The sequence below is a fragment of the Melanerpes formicivorus genome, unplaced genomic scaffold, assembly GCF_026170545.1.
Source record: "Melanerpes formicivorus ecotype bairdi unplaced genomic scaffold, bMelFor1.0.p_v2 SCAF_29, whole genome shotgun sequence".
Classification (NCBI taxonomy): domain Eukaryota; kingdom Metazoa; phylum Chordata; class Aves; order Piciformes; family Picidae; genus Melanerpes; species Melanerpes formicivorus.
The window spans coordinates 3,472,743-3,493,664 of record NW_027142381.1 but is presented as its reverse complement, the minus strand read 5'-3'; the positions used below and the strand labels follow the sequence as shown (position 1 = coordinate 3,493,664).

Here is a 20,922-nt window from a genome sequence, read left to right as displayed (position 1 = left end):
TTCAGTCCCCAGCTTATTCTACCCACGCCTGCCTCTACTCTGATCCTGCCATGCCCCTGCCTACCCCTGCCCTCATCCTGCTAGCCCCTGCCCCCATAGCCCTGCTCACCGTGTCCACCCCTGCCCTCACTGCCCTGCTCATCCCCTGCCCGTATTCCTACCCCGTACTGCCTCCCCCAGCCCTGACCCAGAGCAGACTCGGGGCAGCAAGAACCACACTGAGAGCTGTAGGCAGAGCAAGTTCTTTATCAGGTATCACAGCCACGCCCCACCCTCCAGCGGCTTCCCCATGCTCAGGTCTCCGGGCAGGCAGAGCCCCAGGCTGTACCAGCCACGCTGGGGTCTGGCAGGGCCTGGGGTGCAGGACCAGGGCTCCTGTCCCTGCACAGGCAGGGACTGCCTGAGACAGTGTACACTGGAGAAGGATCTCCGTGTCCTCAGGTTTTCCCTTGCTCAAGCAGGTTGGCCATGGTGATGACCCCACTGAGGGCTCCTTGCTGGCACTGGAAGGCACTCACTGGCAGCACCAAGGGTCTTGGCAAGGCTGGGAAAGCCCCTCTGGGAGCAGCTAAGAGAAGCTGCCACGGTGGCCAATCCCTGCCACTGCTCGTGTGGCCTGCTCAGGGATGCAGGTTGGGTCACTCAGGATGGAGGTGGAAATGCTCAGCTGCCGGAGGGAGCTCAGGACAGCTGTGGGGAAGACATGAGACATGTCAGCTGCACCTGCATGCCTCGGGGGCTGGAAGGGGCCTGGCTTAACCCATCCCAGGGGAGGTGGTGCTTTCCATCCCTGCTCTGGCCCATGGAACACCAAAACAGCTCCTTACCACAGTCTCCAGCAGAAAGGGCCATGGGAAACCCACCCTGTGGGGCTTTGGGTAGGGCTGAGCCCTGCCCAGCCAGGACATGGGCTCTTTGGTCAGGGCAGCATAAGCCAGGTCAGCTAAAGTACAGGTATGAAAGGAACATGGAAAAGCACCAAGCATGCAGCTCTGAATGTCCCACAGCTGCTTCCCCCCATACAGCAGAAGTGTGGTGCAGCACCAGCCACGTGGCCCCCCAGGACACCCTTATCCTTTGCCCCTTTGCTTTTTCATCAGTCTATGCCAGCAGGACAGCCCTGCTTCTTCACAGCGCCAGGGACAGGCAGGGGGCCACCTACTTGGCCGAAGTGCTGGGAGGGAGCAGTGCTGGTCTAGCCAGGCAAGAGATGTCTGGGTGAGGCTCTCCATGCTGGCCGTGGAGACCATGCCATTGAAAGACTCGAAGAGGGGCCGGATGATGATGCTGAACTGATGGGAGCAGAGAAGTTAAGGACCAGCCTTGCCCAGACCGTGGTTCCCTCGTGTCAGGTGTGGGAAACACCCTTCTCCAGGCAACAGGACAAAGCTCCCTGCCCAGCCACGGGTTAGATTTGCTGGATGCCTTCCTCCTTGCACATCACACTGGGCATAAGCCCATAATGGTGGGGTCATGGGGACCCAAGTGACACCCAAGGCAGGGAGTGTGAGAGCTGTGTAATCTCTGTCATGACTGGGGCTGCCAGAAGTGGATGATTACACAAGAGAACTCTTCCAGAGCAGATCAAGGAGACAGCTAGTGCAGTGTCCGCTAAAGTGCCCAAGCAGGGCACCAGTGTGCCCAGTGTGCTCTCCCAGTGCTCCCAGCCTGCAGGTACCACAGCTGAAGACTGATGATTTTGTGTGTGTAGTAATCTACAGCAGGTATTTCCACCACGAGCATGTTCTCCATGTTGGCTTCAGTACACCCAGTGTTCTGTGGAAGGAGCTACACAGCACTCCACAGCCCTGCCTCAGGAATCACCTCTGCCATGCCTGGACTGGAAGCACTGGGTCAGGTATTGGCAGAGTCTAATCCCTGCTCATGGAGAAGCAGGTCCAGCCCTTTAGTCACTCCTTTCATGACCCTTGATCCCTTCCATTCTTTCCATCACGTGGAGCCCAGACTTGTGTCCCACCTAGGGTTCCAGGGTGTCCCATGCAGCCACCAAGATCAAGCAACCATATGCCCACATTTTTGTCTGGACCTTTCCTAATCCCTAGTTGATGGCTGCTGCCTCTCAGAGCCTTGTCACCAGGAGCTCTTCCCTGTATAATCTCAGCCCTGCCAGTGACTTTCCTTCTCCCCAAGGACTGCACAGTCACTCCTAACTCCATTTGCTCCCTTGTATCAGGAGCTCTCTCCTAACCACAACCACCTCAGGGTGTTTCTACCACGGTGCCCTTGGCTGGGAAACATCTCCCTGTGGTCCCCAGAGCCTCTCAGGCTGGAGGGGCTCCACAGGCTTGAGAGCCGTGGGTGAAGCAGAGGACTTGGAGTTCAGGGGAGGGGTGAGAGCAAGCAGCAGGCACCGGCCCCAAAGGATACGATCCAGAACTTCCAGTTCTGCAGCGTGGAGGAGCGGACGTAGTCGTCGAACATGCTGCGCATCTGGTCGAAGCGCTGGCGCGTGATGGGCACCCCCGTGGCAGGCAGCTGCTCCTGGAACAGGCTGCGGGGCACAGCAGGTCTGCTCAGCCCTCAGCATGGCTTCAGGAGGCTGGGAGCCATGGGGACGACCCCACAGGGAGAAGTTCTGGCCAGGACTCAGCTCTTAGCAGGGGGGGTAGGCAGTTTCCCCCCTGCCAAAGCAGCTGTTGGTCATGGCCTCATGTTCTGATCCCACACAGTGCTGCCTCTTGGGCATCATCCCTCATGCAAGAAGGGTTTGAGGGAAGGCAGAGGCAGATGCAGATCCTAGGAGGCAGTCAGGAGACCTGCTGTGTCCCTGCCTCCCCAGCGCTGCTGCTTGCCCTGCCTGGCTACCCCGGTGCAGGCAGTGGGTTCCTCCTGCCTCCCCCAGCCCTGTCTCCCTTACTTGATAGAGCCGTTGAGCTCCTCGATCTGCTCCCGCAGCCGCTGTGCCTCCTCCTGCAGAGCTGTCCGCTCCTGCTGCAGCTTGCAGATGTACTCTGCTGTCTTCTGCAAGGTGGTGGCCTTGCTGACCTATGGGGCCACAGCACGAGACAGTGAAGGAGCCCTTGGGTGGGCAGGGTGGCAGGCACCCCGCGCTTCATGCAGCAGGGCTGGCAGTGCGAGCTGCCACAGTTGCTGCTGCTGCTGAGCCTTGGCAACTTTTGCCACAGGCTCCAGAGCCCAGCCCAGCCTGGTACAGCTGCACCGTGCTGGTCCCCATGTGCCTGGTATCTACTCACAGCCTTCTGCCCATGGACTGGGGTACAGGTCAGGAGCCCCAGGTGACACATCTTGTCCCTGCATGCCCAGGGCTAGCCGGTGGTGCAGCCCTGGGCGCTCACCTTGATGCTGGGCTGGGCACTCAGCGTGCTCACCAGGCTGTGCAGCGTGTCGAAGCCCAGCTTGATGTTGAAGCGCCGCTTCTGCTCGGCAGAGATGTGCGTGATGCGGCGGCTCTCCGTCTGCGGGCAAGGGCTGTCAGCCGCCTCCTGCCACCAGGGACGGCCCCTGGGCCAGCAGGCCCATGGAGGACAGGCTTGCCCAAAGCTCACAGCAAGGAGGGGTTGAGTTTGGGAGGCAACAGGAAAGAGGTGGTGCCCCCACAGCCAAGGCAGCTCCTGCTCCTGCCATACCTTGCTGGAATCAGGCTGGCCCCGACGGGGTGCAGGGTGGCGCAGGGTGATGCCAGTGCCCAGCCCGGCAGCTGGTCCTGGGGAGGCCTGGCTGGGCTTGGGCCAGTCGTTGCCTGCCAAAGTAAAGGAGGTGATGTGGGGAGGGGGGCAGCAGCAGCAGCCCCTCATGGTGGGCTGACACCAGGGTCCCACGCTGGGATGGGTGGAGAGAAGCAGCCCCCAGTCCTACCCCCAGCTCCAGGGCAGCCACCTTGCTCTGCTGATGAAGCTGCTCTGATCCAGCATCCAAACATGTCTCATTGCTTTGTCTTATCCCCAAAATGCCACTCATAACTGCTCAGAAATGGGAATGTCTGGGATGTGCCATTTTACATTCCCAGCATTTCAGGAAGTGGAAACTGCCAGGAGAGAATCCCCAGGGCAGCGAGGCTGCGCCCTGCAGCACCAAAATGAAGCTGGGAAGGACCTCAAAGCCTGGTTTCCAGCCACCACTCTGGTTTCTGTGGGTGAAAGCAGGGTGCTTCCTGCTCAGAAACCAAGCTCTGGGTTTTCAAAACCACTGTCTGACATTTTGCTTTTTTTCCCTTCCCCTTTTCCTGTTTCTGCTTTTGTCCCCCGTGGATGGAGGCAGGTGAAGGCACTCTGCCCTCTCCTGTGGAAGGGAGGAGTCCTCTGTGCTCAGCTGGGTCAGTGCCACTGCCTGGCACTGAAGCTGAAATGGAGCATTCCCACAATGTTCAGGCCAAGCTCCTTGCAGGAAGCTCAGTGTCCTGTGGAGCTTCTTGGGGTGCCTCAGACTCACCACAGGTGGAGGTTGGGGACAGCCGCTCTGCCTTGGGGACTAGCAGCGAGCCTGGCTGGGTGCCCGCCGGCGGCACCGGTGCTGGCACTGCTTGGGAAGGAACGGAGCCAGGAGCCAGCCCTGGGCTCAGCTGAGCCATTCTGGAGAGGAAGGTGGCAGGGACTTCAGGGACAGTGCTCTGCTGCTGGAAGAAGGCAGAGAGAAGTGGGAGGTCAGGAAGCCAGCGGCTCACATATGCTAGGGACCAAACCTTTCCGTTTGGTCAGTTGGTCCCAAGGCACTGGCAGCTAAACTTCTTCAAGGGGACTGGGGAGGGGGCTGTGAGCCCCATCCCACCATCTGCAGAGGCAGCCCCAGCCCCATCGGCCCAGGGCAGCATTACCAGGAAAGGGGTCCTGCAAGTGAGGTCTTTCCCACCTCTGTGCTGTTTCTCTCATGGGAAAACCACACAGGTGCCTCCCCAGCACCCCAGCCACGTGTCCCCTGCTTCCCTCCTGCCTGTCCAGCCCCACACGGCAAAGGGTGACCCCACAGAGTCTCATCTCCCAACCTGTTCCACCTCCACCCCTGCCCCAGCATCAGGAAAGGGCAATTTCTGACCTGGGTGGGGGGACAATTCCCAACCTGAGGCACAGGTGATTGCTTACCGGGGAGACAGGGGAGGAGGGCATGAGTCCTGCACCCATCAGGGGTGGAGCATCCAGGGCTGGGTCCTGCTTGGCTGCAAGAGGGCAGGGAGCAGAAGGACACTGCTGTGTGAGGATGTTTAGGCTCTGGGGACCTTTCCTGTCTCACAGGACAGCCAGCCCCCAGGAATGGTGTTGCTGTGGCCCCTTCCCTGCCTGCCTACCCCAGGGAAGGGTGAAGCAGGTCTCTGCAGCAGGGATGCCCTTGGGACCCCTGGTGCAGGCAGGCATCCCCAGCCTCTCCCCAGCCATGCACAGTGCTGGGGACACAACCTGGGGCATGGGACCTGTCCCATCACACACAGGGGCAGGAAGCTGGGCAGATCACCTGTAACCCTCAGCCCATCCATGCCAATAGGGCCATGATGATCAGGCTGGGGACACAGGGACTTATCAGCAGTGCCCATGGCCAAGCCCTGGTGCCAACCTGGCCTCTCCTGAGGCTGCTGATGCCAGAGGAACTCCTCTGGTCATAGCTTGGTTTTGGCACTGTCATACCATGGGCACAGCTGCATGACCTGCTCAGCATCCCCAGTGAATAGAAAGTGGGCTCCCCCCTCCAGTCCCTCCCCATCACATCCTCTCTGCCATCCTGGGGCTCACCCCAGTGTCCCCCCACAGCCCCCCAGCCCCATTACCTGCAGTCAGCAGCTGGCTCAGGCAGAGGTTGGGCACAGCCAAGTGAGGTGATCCTGGAGGTCCCCTCTTCACCTTGGTGCCACTGGCCTTCACCTTTGGCCTCCCACCCCCACCTTGGGGCAGCCCCTTTGGGGGCGCAAACCTGGGGTCGCCCAGCAGGGCAGGGGGAGGGAGCTGGGGAGCAGCCAGGCTGGGATACACTGGGAGCACCATGCCTGTGGTGTAGCCCAGTCCTGGAGGGGCATGGGGGTCCAAGGAGGGTGCTGAGAGGGGGGAGGCAGAGTGGGCAAGGAGCGAGGGGCCAGGCGAGCTGGGAAAGGGGAACTTGGAGCGGGGAGCTGAGGCAGGGGAGAACAGGGGGTCCGGGCCCAGGAGTGGTGCCCCAGGGGATGGACTAGGGGGGGCATAGTGGGGTCCTGGTGTCTCCAAGCCAAGGCACTTGCTGGGGAGGCTGTACTGCAGCGGGGGCTTGTGTCTGAGCTGGGGGCTGAGGCTGCTGGGGGCTGTGGCAGGGGGCTCAGGGGGCAGGGGGGGCGGGGGAAGCTCGGGGCTCAGGAAGGCATCGTGGAGGCTGAGCTGGGAGGCACTGCTGGGCTGCAGGAGACATGAGAGGGTCAGGAGGGGTGGCTGGGGCACCGGCAGCTGTGGACCACAGGCCAGGACCCTGCTCACCTGGAGGAGGGTGCTGGGTGGAACTGAGGCCTCAGGGCTTGCGGGCAGCCCCCGGGCACCCATCAGTGCCTCACCACTGCTGAACGGGGAGTCAGCCATGGGCAGAAAGCAAGGTGGCTCCTGGTAGCCTGGCTGTGTCTGTGATGGTGGTGGTCGGTAGGTGGTGAAGATATCTGCAGGGTCAAGTGAAAAGAGAGTGGCAGGCATGAGGGGACCTGCCCATGCCCTGTTAGTGGCACTGCCATCGGGGCACTGGTCCCAGCTTCACCTTGTTGGGGCTGGGACAGCCCCCTGCTCTGCCAGCACATTTGGCACTGGGGTTGTGAAATGCTGGAGTATGGAGGGAAGAGGCAGCTCACGCACCCAGGACCAGCCTTGCCACATGCATGGGGACAGGAAAAGCTGTCCAGGATGCCACCCAGGGGTGGAGACCCTGTCCCAAACACTCAGCTGGGCACCACGTGCTCCAGTGCCAGGGCTACTCCCAGGGGCTCCGTGGCTGTGCCATCCCTCCCAAATCTGCCTTGGGCTGGGGCAGGGACCATGACAGCCAGACTGCAGGACAGGCATAGCAGGAGGGTATGGAGGAGCAGGTCACAGTGTGCCCAGGTGGTGGGGGACAGTCCTTTGGAGTGGTTTTGAGTGCCTGCCTCCCTGCCCTGGCACTGCCGTGCGTGCAGCCTGTGGCTAACCACATCCCATGGCCGTCCCCAGGCTGAGCCCCGTGACCCTGCCACGACTCCTCTGCCTTCCTCTCTCCCCTTTCCATAACCCTGCTCCTTCCCCAGGCCCAGACACCGTGGCACGAAGGGAAAGGGCTGCCTGGGAGCTTCGGGCAGCTGCCTCCTGGTGAAACCAGCTCCCAGGGCACACCAGCCCCCAGCTCAGGGCTTGGCACTGCTGCTGCCTGTGCCAGTGCTGCCTTGGGCATCACCATGGGAGAGTTCTCCCTGGAAAGGATGACTATGAGGCTGCTGGATGGAGCAGGATGCAGAATGGAGCAGGAGTGCTGGCTAAGTTTGCAGGCAGTTGCCTGACAGCCCCTGGCACAGGCTTTGTGCCCAAGCAGCTGCTCCAGGACACAGGCACTCACATCCTCTCTGGGGAGTACCTGGCCATGCTCTCAACACCTTGGCTGGCACAAGCAATGCTGCCAACAGGCCCTGTGCTGCCTACCTGGCGTGTGCAGCCATGCCCTGAGCACTGGCAGGGCTGCTAGGACTCTGCTCTCCCTTCAGGCCATGACACAGACTCCAACGCCTGGGTTGCCCTGGCTGGAACCCACAAAGACCTGAGACCCTTTTGAACCTGCACCAGAGTGGTAAATTTGGCAGCTGAGTGGGATGCCAAGGGGCTGAGCATGGTGATGATTCTGGCAGTGTCATGTGCTGCCAGCCAAGAATAACACTGATGTGAGTCGGGGCAGTGCCACCTCTGAGCTGCCACACTCAGCCCTCACACTGCCCCTTCCCCCTACCAAGGACATGGTGAATGCCCAGGAACGTGGCAGAGCCCCCCCTGGGCTGACAGTGGTATGGGCTGCGTTGCTGCCAGGCAGGGTCTCAGCCTCCCCAGGGCTCAGCACCCAGCTCCATGCTGTCCCCAGCCCTCCTCTGTGCCCACGGCAGGCTGTGCCCTGCACTCTGTGAGTATTTATAGGCATTTCCAGTGCCCAGCTCTGCAGATTCAATTCCTCTTGTGCCTCACACTGTGCTGCAGGGATGGAAGGTGGCTGGCAGCCCCTCGGAGCCCTGTCCTCCACTGTCTGCCCCTTCCCCACCCCACAGCTCCTGCCTGCACTCTTCTCCACCATTGCATCATCCTGACCCGCTCCCAGGCAGCACAGCATGGCCAGGGCACCTTGCTCCTCAAGGGAGAAGAGCTCATGTGGTTGCCACACCACACCTTCGACATCACATCCAAACCCGAGGCTGATCTCCAATGGGATCAGAGCCACAGAGCCCACTCCAAACCATGGACCCTCCAGCACCGGCCCCAGGCTCTGGGATAGCCCTGCAATGGGGCAATGCCACCCTGTGGGATGGCCAGCCCAGCTCCCAACCCCCTGGTGCCCAGCATGGGTCCTACCTGGAGCGTGGTGCCAGCAGGGCGTGGGGCTGGGCTGCTCCCTTGCCTCTGCCATCAGGAGGTCTCCATCCACCCCACGCCGTGCTCCGGCACCCGCCGCAGACACGAGATGCTTCCTCATTTGGGGATTGGTTTGCACACACTGAGTGACAGGCACTGAGCTCTGCCACAGCCACCAGGCATGGTGACAGCCCTGTGACCCTGTGCCAGCCCTATGCCAGCCCTGTGCCAACCTTGCACTGGCTGCCGCGGTGCCCTCCCCGCACGCTCGCCCCAGGGTGCTCTGCACCATCCCTGAGCCACGGAAAGCCATCACACACCCTGCTAGAAAGGTGACCCTGGGGACAGGACTGGGTTGGCTGGCACCTGCAGCTCTGCCATCCAGCACCCAGCATTCACCCATGACCCCAGGATGCCACTCCTGTCCCTAGCTGGCATCGAGACCACCCCCAGCTCCGGCAGTCCCCCCATGTGGAGCCGCTGGGCATGGGCAGAAGAGGAAGGGATGCTGAGATGGGAGAAGGGCAGCAAAGCTGGGGAGGGGTCTGGAGCACAGCCCTGTGAGGAGAGGCTGAGGGAGCTGGGGTTGCATAGCCTGCAGAAGAGGAGGCTCAGAGGAGACCTTCTTGCTGTCTACAACTCCCTGAAGGGAGGTTGCAGCCAGGTGGGGATTGGTCTCTTCTCCCAGACAACCAACACCAGAACGAGAGGACACAGTCTCAAGCTGTGCCAGGAGAGGTTTAGGCTGGAGGTGAGGAAGAAATTCTTCACAGAAAGAGAAATTGGCCATTGGGATGGGCTGCCCAGGGAGGTGGTGGAGTCACCATCACTGGAGGTGTTTAGGAAGAGCCAGGATGGGGCACTTGGTGCCATGGGTTAGTTTGATTAGATAGTGTTGGGTGATAGGTTGGACTCGATGATCTCAAAGGTCTTTTCCAACCTGGTTAATTCTGTGATTCTGTAATGGCTTGCAGCAAGACTCATCCCACTGCCAGGCAGCTCCCTGGAGCAAAATGCAGAGGCAAAAAAAAAGGACAGCAGAGGCAAAAAAAAGGACAGCAGAGGCAAAAAAAAGGACAGCAGAGGCAAAAAAGAGGACAGCAGAGGCAAAAAAAAGGACAGCAGAGGCAAAAAAAAGGACAGCAGAGGCAAAAAAGAGGACAGCAGAGGCAAAAAAGAGGACAGCAGAGGCAAAAAAAAGGACAGCAGAGGCAAAAAAAAGGACAGCTTGGCTGCTCATAGAAGTCATGGAATTGTTTGGGTTGGAAAAAGCCTTTTAGGTTGTCAGGTCCAACCATCCTCTACCTCTGCCAAGTTCAAACCATAACCCTCAGCACCACATCTCTGCCACTGAAACACCTCCAGGAATGGGGATTCAACCACCTCCCTGAGGAGCCTGTTCCAGTCTTTGAGAATCCTTCCAGTAAAGAAGTTTCTTCTAACATCCGAAGCTATTGGCTCAGATGGGCATTGCCGTGTCCCTGGTCATCTCCTGCTGAGCATGAGGCTGTGGCATGCTGCTGGCACAAAGGGCAGCTGAGCCCACAAAGAGGTGCAGGGGCTGCTCTTGGGACACCACTGTGACAAGGTGCTACTTGAAAGGGGTTGGTGCAGCTTTCCAGCAGGGTGCAGGATCTCTTGGGGACAGGACACTTGTCCAGTGTCAGCTGGACCCATTTGCTCCTGTCCCAACCCCCAGAGGCTGATGCCCACATGAGGCACCTGAGGAAAGGAGGCAAAGGGCCAGCAGTGGGGACAGACCTTTCCAGCACAGCTTAGCCTGGTGACACCTCTGGAGGGAATGAGCTAAGGAGGGCTTGGAAGAGCCCTCTCACATCACCCATGGCCAGGGCCTGCCCTAGCACATCAGAGTGCCCCAGGCTGCTCCCCGCCGGCATCTGGTCTTGCATCACCCTGCGGCCATGTGGTGCAAGCACCCTGGTTTCCTCCTGCTGCAGGAAGTGCAGACTGCTTTTGGAGCTTGCAGGGTGCCTACAGAGGGGTCTTAGAGGTGCTGGTGCTGCCCAAGGCCACCAGCTGCCTGGGAGGGCTGCCAAGCCCTGCCCTGCAAGGTGTGCCTGGGACACCAGCGTGTCTGAGGGTCCCAGGTGCAGCATGCCCCCGAAGTGCCTTGCCCTGGTGTGTGAGGACACTGCACTGCACAGCTGGGAGCAGGACATGTCTCAGATGACTTCATGGTGCTCACAGACACTCCTGGCTCAGAGCCTGCTGGCAGCACTGCTGGCAGCCCCATGGGAGGAGGCTGCTGTTGCCTGTTTCCCAGCGCTCCCCTTAGGCGCTCCTTTACCCCAGCTGGACTCCAGTGCCAAGTCCGTCTCTGGGCCAGCCTGGCAGGGACAAGCCCCTGTCCAGCAGCCCCTGGACCACGTTGGTTTTTTCCATGCCAGAGGATGTCTTGTGCTTTCTGGCTGCCTCAGGAGCTCCTGCTGCTGCCTGACCAGCCCTCTGACCCCCTCATTTTGGGCTGCCACGGGGTGCAGGCTGTGCTGGGCCGTGTGGGATGCGATGCCACATCTGAGCCGGCTCTTACCTGAGATCTCCATATCATCCAGGCTGGGCTGCAGGGGTGCCAAGTCCGGCTGGATCATGTCAGCATTCCCAGCATACACTGGAAGAGGGCAGAGCTGGAACATCAGGGCCCAGTCACTGCACCCCCAAGACCCCACTTCAGAGCTCCTCCCACCACTGCTCTCCCACCTGCCTGGCTGCAACCCCTCCATGACACCCCAGCATCACCCTGCATCGCTGCACCCTGCCCTGCAGCCATGCATGAGCAGGGGGATGGGTGCCCACCCTGTGCAGATCCAGGGCCATCCTATCCCATCCCCAACACCCAGCCCACCAGCACCTCTGGGACCCCTTCAAGTGTCCAAGAACTCCAGGGAAAGGCTGCTCCTTGGGCTGGTGCTTACACAGGGCTGGCAGCTGCCCTGCCCTGCATTCTGGTGCAAGGTTCTTCACAGAGCTACTGCTCCTTGGGCAGCAAAGCCCTTCCCACCTGGGACAGCCCAGGCTGGTCCTTAGGGATACACCAGAAGAGGAGTTGTGGTTTTGACTGGAATGGAGTTGATTTCCTTCCTAGCAGCTGGTGCAGGGCTGTGTTTTGGATTTAGGGTGAGAGTAGTGTTAGTCACACACTGATGGCTTAGTCGTTGCTGAGCAGTGTTTATGCTCAGTCAAGGACTTCCCAGCTTCTCACACTGTCCTGCCAGAAGAGGCTGGAAGGGCAGAAGAAGCTGGGAAGGGACACAACAAACCAACCAAAGGGGTATTCCACACCACATGGTGTCATGCCCAGTATCTAAACTGGGGGCAGCTGGCCAGGGGGCATCGTGGCTGGGCATCTGTCAGCAGATGGTGAGCAGCTGTGCACCTCTTGTTTTGTACATTCCAGCACCACTGGTGCTATTATTATTATTGCCATCATTATCATTATTATTATTATTTCCCCTCTCTTTTCTGTCCCATTAAGCTGCCTTTATCTCAGCCCAGGAGCTGTTGTTTGGTTTTGATTCTCTCCCCCACCCCACTGCTGGGAGGCTGAGTGAGTGGCTGCCTGGTGCTTAATTGCTGGTTGGAGCCAAGCAATACCAGGAGATATTCCTGCCCTGCTCAAACAGAGGGAGAGCTGGAGGGAGAGCTCCATTTGGGCAGGGCAGGAGTATCCATCCCCTCTTCCTGCCTTGGCAGGAGGGATGCCAGCCCATCCTGTCTGCCCAAAGGACACAGGCAGCAGCCATCGGGAGCTAAGCCAAGACACAGCAGGGTGCTATGGTGTGTGCTACCTGCCTGAACTTCCTCCTCCACATCCTGCTAGAGCATGGTCTGGGGCACCTACCATCCTTAGGGAGTGCCTGGTGGGCACTGGGTGTCTGTGTCATGGTGAAGAGGGTGTCAGAGATGTCCGAGAGGAAGCTGTCCAGGTCGAAGTGCTGCCTGCTCCCCGGCTCCTCTTCCTCATCCCCCAGCAGCATGGGCACCACGTTGCAGAAGAGCTGGTTGCACCATTGCTCCATCGGCCCCCAGCCATCCTCATCCTGCATGAGATGAAGCCAAGGCACCAGGTGGGCACCTCTTGTAGGTAGGGGCCATGCCTGGCTCCCCAGCTGCTGTCCCTGGCAGCTCTCACTCTCCCCACAGCATTTATCACCCCAGAGTTTCACACCTGGCACATTTGGTGCTTTTGGAAGGGTGAATCCAGCATCCCAGGTGCTTGGCATCCCACCCCACGGGGCTCATCACACCCTGGGGCTTTCATATGCCCTCCTCCCAAGCTGCCCAGTGCAGGGGTCCACATTGCACCTTCCTTTTCTCCCCTCCTCACCCTTCCCTAGCAGACTCACCCTCTTTGGACTGGAGATGTCTCCCTCCCGGGTGGACCTTCGGAGCTGGAAGGAGAAGACAGCCTGTGTCACCCTCTAGCCAGGGTGGGAGGGTGGGCATGGTGCAGGGGCAGGGCAGAGGCAGACAGCACTCAGGAGAGAGGTGCCTGGAGGGCTTAGCATGGTTGCCATGAGTTCACCTCTGTCTTTACGTGGTCTGGGCTCAGCAGTCACTGCTGCGGTGGGACCAGCAGCGTGTGGCAGTGTGAGGCTGCCAGCACGCTGCCTGCCAGTGGCACCCCTGGCCCTTATCTGTCTTGAATAAGTGGCTGGGGAGGAGGGTGGACCATGCTCCACCCCATGTAGTAGTTGGTCAAGGTCATGGTGCCAGCATGCCTGAGAGTGGGTACCTGGAGTGATGTGCGGCCAGCAAATCTCAGCCCAGCCGCAGCGCTGCGGGTGAGTCATGGCCCTGCCTGACCCAGCCCCACACGTGTGCTGCGCTTGCTCTGCCAAATCACGCCCTGGATCACACTCCAGGCAGGGCACAGTCAGCCCAGGGCGGGCTGCCAGAGCACGCTGCAGCATCGTGGGCAGCTGGGGATGGGGTCTCCACCCAGCTCCCTCTCACTGGCATCCCCCTGCCATGCCGCCAAGAGCCTGGAGCCTGCCATGTTCTGCTGCTGGTCAGCCATGGCTCCACATAGGGCACTCTGATGTCCCATCCCACTGCTGGCACCGCCGTGGGGCAGGGAGCAGTGTGGGCAGAGCCCCTCACCCGCTTCTTGTAGTAGATCCTCCACTTGTGGTACTCCCTCATCACCACCTCGATGCGGCGTTTCCAGTAGTTGCCCTCCAGCACGACAGCCTGGGGAGGCAGGAGATGGGGGAGGGTCACAGCTGAGTCCCCCAGAGCCCTCCCTCAGCCAGGGCTGGTTTCTTTGTGCCGTGTCAGACACACTTTTCCCAGCACATCTGTGAAACACGAGGAGCTCTGCCCTCTGCCTGTTCCCAGCTCCCACCTGTGCCACCCAGCCCTCCTCCGGGCACAGAGGCTGTGCCCTACCTCCGGTTTTCGGTGCTCATCAGCCTCCGAGCCCTCCAGCGGGGTGATGAAGCCGCACACAGGGTTTTTCCTCCTCTCCACATCTGCACAGGCAAAACCACAGCTGGCTTTAGCCGCGGCTCCCTCCCGGGGCAGGATGCCTGCACTGCCGTCCAGCGCTGCCCCGGTGCCAGCCCTGAGCCACCCAGCATTGCCCAGCCCTAGGCGGCCAGAGGGGGCTCTGGTCCTGTACTCACACTGGATGTACCATGCCCTCCAGATAGCGTTGTTGAGACGGATTTTATCCCGGCAAAGCAGTCGCAGCCCCTTGAAATTCTTCCACTTAGGAGACACCAGCTTCCCACTGAAATTCCAAGCAAAGGACTGTCTCCATTTAGCCCACATCCAGAATAAACCAGCAGCTCCTCTGTCACCCAGTGACCCCCCCACAAGCAGAGAAGGGCACTGGGAAGAGGAGAGGAGCCCCTCGGGTGGCAATGAAAGCAGCTTTAATGCGAGAGCCAAACTAATCCCAGTGCCAATACACAAAGTTACACCAGGCCCACTGAGTGTGGGCTGCTCACAAAACATGGGAAAGCAGTCCTGAGGGGGCAGGATGCTGAGCAAGCCCCTCCAGGGATGGAGAGAAGGAGGAGGAGAAAGAAGAGAAGGAGCAGGAGCCTCCATCCTCAGCAAACTTCCCCTTTTATACTGAGTGGCTGAGTAGGGATGTGCCTGGGAGCAGATGTCCAACCACAGGGGTGGGTGGAGAGGTTGTCCCTAGGGACACCCAGCCTGATCCACGGTCCAGGGCCTGGGGAAGGACCTGTGTTCCTGTGGCTCCAGCTGGCAGAGAGTTAAGGACTTGGCTGCACAGTGGCCACTCTGCTATCACCAGGATTTTGAACTTTCCCCAGCAGCCAAGGCAAACAGCTCGGTGCTGCCACGCAGGGGAGCCAATGGAAGGGATGCATTTCCCAGGCACATGGCCAGATCCTGCCAGTCAAGGCCACCAGCCACAATCCTCACTGGTGCCACCCACCCTGAGACCCAGCTTAAAGGAGCAGCCTGAGCCCACAGGCCACAGCTGGGCACCTCTGCCACACACGAGGCTGGTGGGACTGTGGCCATGGAGCTGCTGTGGGAGCTGGAGGCAGCAAGCAGAAGTCTTTGAGCTTTGCCTCTAACCGTCCTTTTCCTCCCCATTTATGATCAGGCTTACCAGCCTGATCTTTGCTCCCTGGTTTGCCTTCAAAATGGCCCTACCCTTCCCTGAAATGATTTCCCCAGGGAAATGGGTGCAAACCCCATGCAGAGCTGTGAGAAGGGGCTGGGATGCCCCAAACAGGCTGGGGGCCTCACTGCCCCATGCTGCCAGAGGAATGGGGACACAGGTCCCACCAACAGCTAAGGGGTCTTGGTGGGATGGAATGAGGTGGAGGCAGGGCTCAGCCTGGGACCAAGCTCAGTGTGGGGCAGCACTGACTCTGTTTTGTCCAGCAGCACCTTGTTTGCTGCATGATTCATTTAGACCCTCCAGAAAATCAAGGTGCTGCCCCTGCTCTCATGGCAAAGTGAGTATTTTGCTCTCCCTCAACCAGCAAGAGGAGGTGGAAGGAAAGATCTGGAATGATCTGGTGAGATGTAGGGCTGCATGAAGAGAATTGTGTGGCAGCAGGAGGAGAACAGCCAGGCTGAGGAGCTGCTCAGCCATCCCAAGTGCATTCCAAGTGCAGCAGGAGCAGGATTTGCTGTGGGGCCATCAGACCTGCCTTGCTCCCTGGGTTGCTGGGACTCAGGTTGGTTCTGGGCTGGCTGGAGGAGGACAGCTTTTCCTGGGGGTCCTAAGGGCTCACATTTGATCTCTCACAAAACTTTTCTGCCAAATTCAAGCCTTTTACTGAATTATTGTGTTTTAAAATCCAGAGTCTGGCAAAGAAAGCTCAAAGCACAGTGCTCCTAAAAAGGATCCCTGAGCAAAAAATGATCCATGCTCAAATCCACCCTCAAATCCCTCCTGTCTAAATGAGCTCTTTACTGTGTTGCACAGGCAACAAGGCTGCTCCTGGTGCTGCCTTGGAGGGAGGCAAGCTCACCCCCAGCAGGCAGGAGTGTATCTGGGGTCACTCAAGGGCAGGGTTGTGACAAAGGTGTTAATAAACTGTGCTGGGGATTAGATATGGAGCTGCTCGGTGTGTTTGCTCTCAGATAGGAGTGCCTCTGCCCTCCCAGCTCTGCCTCTCCAAGCAGTCATTTCTCTCCATGCAAAGTGAGGAGAAGGGAAATCATTTAAATCCTCTCTGAAATAGTTGTCTGGGAAGCTGGATAGCTGTGGGCCAAGCTGGGTACAGTGGAGCTCAGTCTCTTCTCCCAAGTAACAAGTGGCAGGACAAGAGGAAACAGCCTCAAGTTGAACCAGAGGAGGTTTAGGTTGGACACTAGGAACAATTTCTTCCCCCCAAAAGCTTGTCAAGAAAGCACCTGGAGAGACAAGTTACTGCAGCAAGAGAGCATTTGTCTCCCAGCAAGAGGGAGAGGTAAGAGTCCAGCCTATGGTGGGATAACATCAGCTTCTGACTGCCAGGAACATCTGTGAAGTGCTGTGCAGGAATGGTGGAGATGAATTACAGGAGCCCAAATGACTCTTCAGCTACAGCCTGAGCAGTGGTGCTGTGTAGAGAGAGGTTTGTGTACTGCCTTTGACATGGTGTGAGCCTGGGCAGCAAAGAGGGCTGGCTGCAAGTCACAGCTCAAGCAGCAGGTCAGGACAAGTGATAGTTCCCCTCTGTTCAGCACTGCTTTGTCCAAGTCTGGATATTGTGTCCAGATTGGTCCTTAAAGTAAAAGAGGGAGGTTCAGGAAGGTCTTGAGATGGTTGGGAACTAATATACATGACAGAAGAGGAGGGTGAGCGATGGGTTTGATCAGCCTGAAGAAGAGAATCACAGAATCATTTAGGTTGGAAAGGATCTTTAAGATCATTGTGTCCAACCAATAGCTCAGCACAGCCAAGTCCAGCTCGAAATCATGTTCCTCAGCACTGCATCTGCTCATCTGTTAAATATCTCCAGGGCTGGTGACTCAGAGAAGGTGAAGAGAGGACCTACATACTGCTTGCAACCACCTGAAGGAGGCTATGGAGGACACGGCATCAGGCACTGCTCAGACATGCACCAAGAAAGGCCAAGAGTCAAAGGACAGAAGCTGGAACAAGGGGAACTCCACCTAGAGACATGGACACCACTCTTCCCTGGTGCAGCCCTGGGAGAGGTTGGAGAGGTGGTGGGCTCACCATCTTTAGTATGCACCAGAGTAACGGCCGTGAGCAACCTGATCTGGCTCTGGAGTTAGCCCTGCCCTGCCCAGGGCTTGGACTATGAACTCCAGAGGTGCCTCCTGTTAAGCAATTGCAGTCATTTGGCTCAAATAAGTAAGTTTTAAATAGAACAACTTGCTCAGAGTCACTGATTCCACATTGGGCCACGGGGGCTGCATCGCAATGTGGTGGATCTGCTGCAGCCTGAGTAGCTGTTTGCTGAAGCCTTAGCTCAGCTCTGAACTTTCACCAAGTCAAGCAAAAGAGACCTCCAGAGCTAGCACAAACCAGAAGATAAGGAGGACACCAACCACCAGCAGAAGCTGCAGCCTCACAAGATGAAAACACTTAACAGCCTGCCTGGAGACAGAGAGGGAATCTAGTAAGAGAGAAGATCCCAGACTAGAAGGCACCCCTGGACCAAAAGGCAGGCGAGGAGCTCAGGATGGGTGGGTGCACAGTCTTGTAAGGCTGCAAGGCTTTCTTGGTTTGGGGTCACTCAGCTGCAGCTGTTCCCACTCCTGTATGACTCCATTAAAGGATGTTTTTTTAATGGAATCTGTTGTCTGAGACTCTGCTGTGGGACATTTAGAGTCCAAGCCACAGGGATAAACCCATCCCAATGAATGTGTGAAGCGGGTGCCAGCAAGGCCCCTTGGTTCACTGGAACAACCCTCTGTGAAAGAGGAGCTTAGGTCCTAGCAGTAAAGTCTTGAGTGGTGAGAAAATGACTCCCTAGGGCTGAGCTGGACTCCTGGCCAGCACAATTTGCCTGAATGCTCCCAACTGATCCCTTCCTGTGGCTTCTGCTTTGTTAGGGAGTTAGTCTACAGCATAACTGTGGATGACTCCTGAAGACAGGGAGACCCTTGGCTGGCCACTCCAACTCAGGCTGTGCTGTACCAGCAGCCCTTCTGAAGAACCTGGCTGGGAGGGAAGGTGTGAGATGGCAGATGATGCAGAGAAGTATCAAATCAGGTAAGACTAAAAGTAGAGGTGTGCCATGCATCTCTAAAGCCCATTTTCCACCCTTGATATGTTTCTCCAACCACTGCTTACAAGGCTGTCAAAACTGTGTTAGCAAAGCTGCCATGGGTTTCCAAAGGAGAGAGGAAATGCCCAAAGAGAAGCTGGCCAGCAGAGTGGTCAGCTCTAGAGCCAGAGGCCAGCCCCAGGGGTGCAGAGGCATATCCAGCACTGCATTGCAGGTCCAGGTTCACCTGATCCTGCTCAGTGCTGGTCATCTTGTTTTCAGGGTGCTGGCAAGCTGCAGAGCATGACAGCTGAGAGGTGGAAGGGGAGCATGTTTGAGGATGGAAGGAACTCTAAGAGAGCACAACTAAGTATGAAGTTTGGAGAACATCCAGTGTCAATGGCTCCCTAGCTGGGTCCAAGACAGACTAAGAATTGTTCCATGGGTGCTGAGCCTTGCACCAAGGGGTGGCCATCAGGGGTGGCACTTTGTAGCTGATGTAGATCATCCTCACTGAGAGCTACCATCCAGCTGCAGTTATAGCTTGCCATGGTGCTGGGCTTGGGGCTGGAGTGTTCATGGTCACACTCTGTGCAGAAGGCAAACAAGGCCTGAAAGAGTCTAAGGGCAAGAGACATCTGGAGTGATGGAGTCTGCAGTGCCACAGCCAGCCATGGGTGGCCTACAGCTGCTGTGGTCTACTCTGCTTGCACGTGTACCCTGTCCCTCTCCCCTCTGCCTGCAAGCTCAGAGGCATGCCAATCCTGTAGTGGATCTCAGGAGTCAAGAGCTTGAGCACCCTGGGGTGGAGCAGTGTCTGCTCATCCAGCCCAAGCAGCAATGGTCAGAGTACAGCAAGTGTGGGGGCTAGGAAAGCAAATCACAGCGAGGCCAGCAGTGTCCCAGTGTCATGCTTGAGAGAACTCAAAAGCCTCAGGCCTTGCCAAAAGCAGTGAAGTGTCTCCAAGAATGTGGACCAAGGCACTAAGAGACATGGTGCAGGCTCCCTTGCTGTCACCCAGGAGCTGTGGAACGAGCAAGCCCCAAGTATCCTGGGCTTAAGAGATTTGTGTGGTTGGGGGGATCAATACAGTCACCCATCTGCCTTTGCAGGAGAGGAGGAGGAAGCCTTCAGGACAGGCTGGACAAAGCCTCATGCAGCCATCCAGCTGCAAATGCTGCTGCATGTACTGGAGTAACCTTGGGATGAGTGGACAGAGTCAAGGACAGAAAGCTCTTGGCTAGATTGCCAACTGAGTGTTGGCTGCCCAGAGGGTTATTGCTGCTCTACAGAGTGTGCAGGACCTGGTTGTGAGGGTGCTACACCTGCACACAGTGACTCCATATCTCATGGGAAGCTGGAGGAGGGTTAAGCTATACGTAAAGAGAGGAGGAACTTCTCACCTAGCTCCATGGTCAACAACCCAGCATCAGCTCTTTCTTCCTGCATCCTTCCAGGATGGCAATATTTGAACACAGAATCATGGAATCATTTGGGTTGTCAAAGACCTCCAAGGTCACCAAGTCCAATGGTTATCTAACTCTAGCAAATCTGGTCTGAACCACGTCCCTCAGCACCACATCTCTGTGACTTTCAAACACCTTCCAGGGGTGGGAATTCAGCCACCTCCCTGAGCAGTCTGTTGCAGTGTTTGAGAACCCTTACTGTGAAGGAGTTTCTTCTACTATCCAACGTGTTGCACATCACAAGTTTCTGAGGGGGTTTGGGGCAGTAGGGCTCAGCCAGCCTCATGCTTGCAAGGAGCTGGCGGCGGGGGGGTGTCTGTGGGGCGCAGGCGAGTGAGAGGGCTCCGGGACTCACCTGTACTCCAGGCTCATGCACTCGAAGAGCCGGGTGAGGGTCGGGTCGATGCTCCGGGGATCAGCCGCTTTGGGCTCGGTGCGGTGGTGGCGCCGGCGGGGCAGCGAGTCGCTGTGCGGGGAGGACACCATGAAGTGCCCACTGTGGATGACCTGGGAGCGGTTCTGCGCCCCGGCGCCAACTCCTGTGCCACCCATAGCTGCATCCTCGGAGTCGGAGTCAGAGTCGGAGACAGGGCATGGCCCCACTGAAGGCTCTGGGAAGTGCCCCGGGAGCCCCACCTGAGCTCCTGCCATCACCCAGCACCTGCTGGGGAGCCCTTATTAGACCGTCCCAGCGCTGTGGTCCGCGTCCCGCTTGCGCTGGAGCCCTACAAGCGCTGCGTTGACATCAAGCACATGGCATTGTGCTCCCAAACACGGGACGGGACAGCACACCACACCCCCTGCCCGGTGCTGCTCGCCCCACCCCGGACCAAGCTCCAAAGAGCTTTCGGTTTGCCCTATTTATAGCGGTGCTGCCCGATCCCGCCCCCGGTGCCCCGGCAGCCAGGACTCGGCGCCCTTCCAGCGGCTCCTCAGCTCCGTGCCACCATCCTCTTGCAACCTGCCCCTTGGCCCTGGCTTTTATTTCCCCCAGCCAAGGTGGGGAGGAGCGGCTGCGGGTCCCCTGTCCCCCCCCGGCCGGTGGCCGTGGGCTCGCTGGCAGTCGGCTCTGTTTACCCGAGGCTAATGGCAGCTCCCGGCGCTGGCAGCGAGAGGGGCAGGCGGTATTTACCCAGTGCCTCTGCCCTCGTGTATCTCCCCGCACTTCCCAGGGAACAAATACAGATTAAGGGACGTAAACAGGCGAAATGATAGCAACGGGCACCCAGCTCAGCACAACGCGCAGCGGCTCACTGAGCCGTGCGCCGGGGGAGGAGCGGCCC

At 58.5% G+C, this 20,922-nt stretch overlaps 1 protein-coding gene across 4 annotated transcripts; it reads right to left on the bottom strand.

Moving 5' to 3' along the window:
- Nucleotides 1-226: 226 nt before the first annotated feature.
- Nucleotides 227-20,566, bottom strand: MLXIPL (MLX interacting protein like). 4 transcript variants are annotated; one of them, XM_068154496.1, is made up of 17 exons: nt 19,995-20,565; nt 14,141-14,247; nt 13,905-13,987; nt 13,617-13,706; nt 12,860-12,904; nt 12,355-12,553; nt 11,047-11,124; nt 6,408-6,580; nt 5,735-6,329; nt 5,058-5,131; nt 4,411-4,594; nt 3,609-3,721; nt 3,318-3,437; nt 2,879-3,006; nt 2,389-2,512; nt 1,163-1,292; nt 227-690 (listed from the first exon to the last, which is right to left on the bottom strand). In XM_068154496.1, exons 1-17 carry the CDS (start codon nt 20,288-20,290, stop codon nt 569-571), a joined length of 2,661 nt encoding a protein of 886 aa, XP_068010597.1. In that variant the 5' UTR covers nt 20,291-20,565; the 3' UTR covers nt 227-568. The 4 variants fall into 4 exon arrangements, with proteins under 4 accessions (XP_068010597.1, XP_068010599.1, XP_068010595.1 ...); XM_068154498.1 differs by having other exon boundaries at nt 4,411-4,591; XM_068154494.1 differs by having other exon boundaries at nt 5,735-6,580; nt 19,995-20,566.
- Nucleotides 20,567-20,922: the final 356 nt, after the last annotated feature.

Coding starts and splice junctions, on each gene's coding strand:
- MLXIPL (XM_068154494.1), bottom strand. CDS start 20,290: ATGGCAGGAGCTCAGGTGGGGCTCCCGGGGCACTTCCCAGAGCCTTCA. Junction 13,707..13,904: donor ATGAGCACCGAAAACCGGAG/GTAGGGCACAGC, acceptor CTGCCTCCCCAG/GCTGTCGTGCTGGAGGGCAA. Junction 3,438..3,608: donor GCCAGCCTGATTCCAGCAAG/GTATGGCAGGAG, acceptor CCTTGCCCGCAG/ACGGAGAGCCGCCGCATCAC.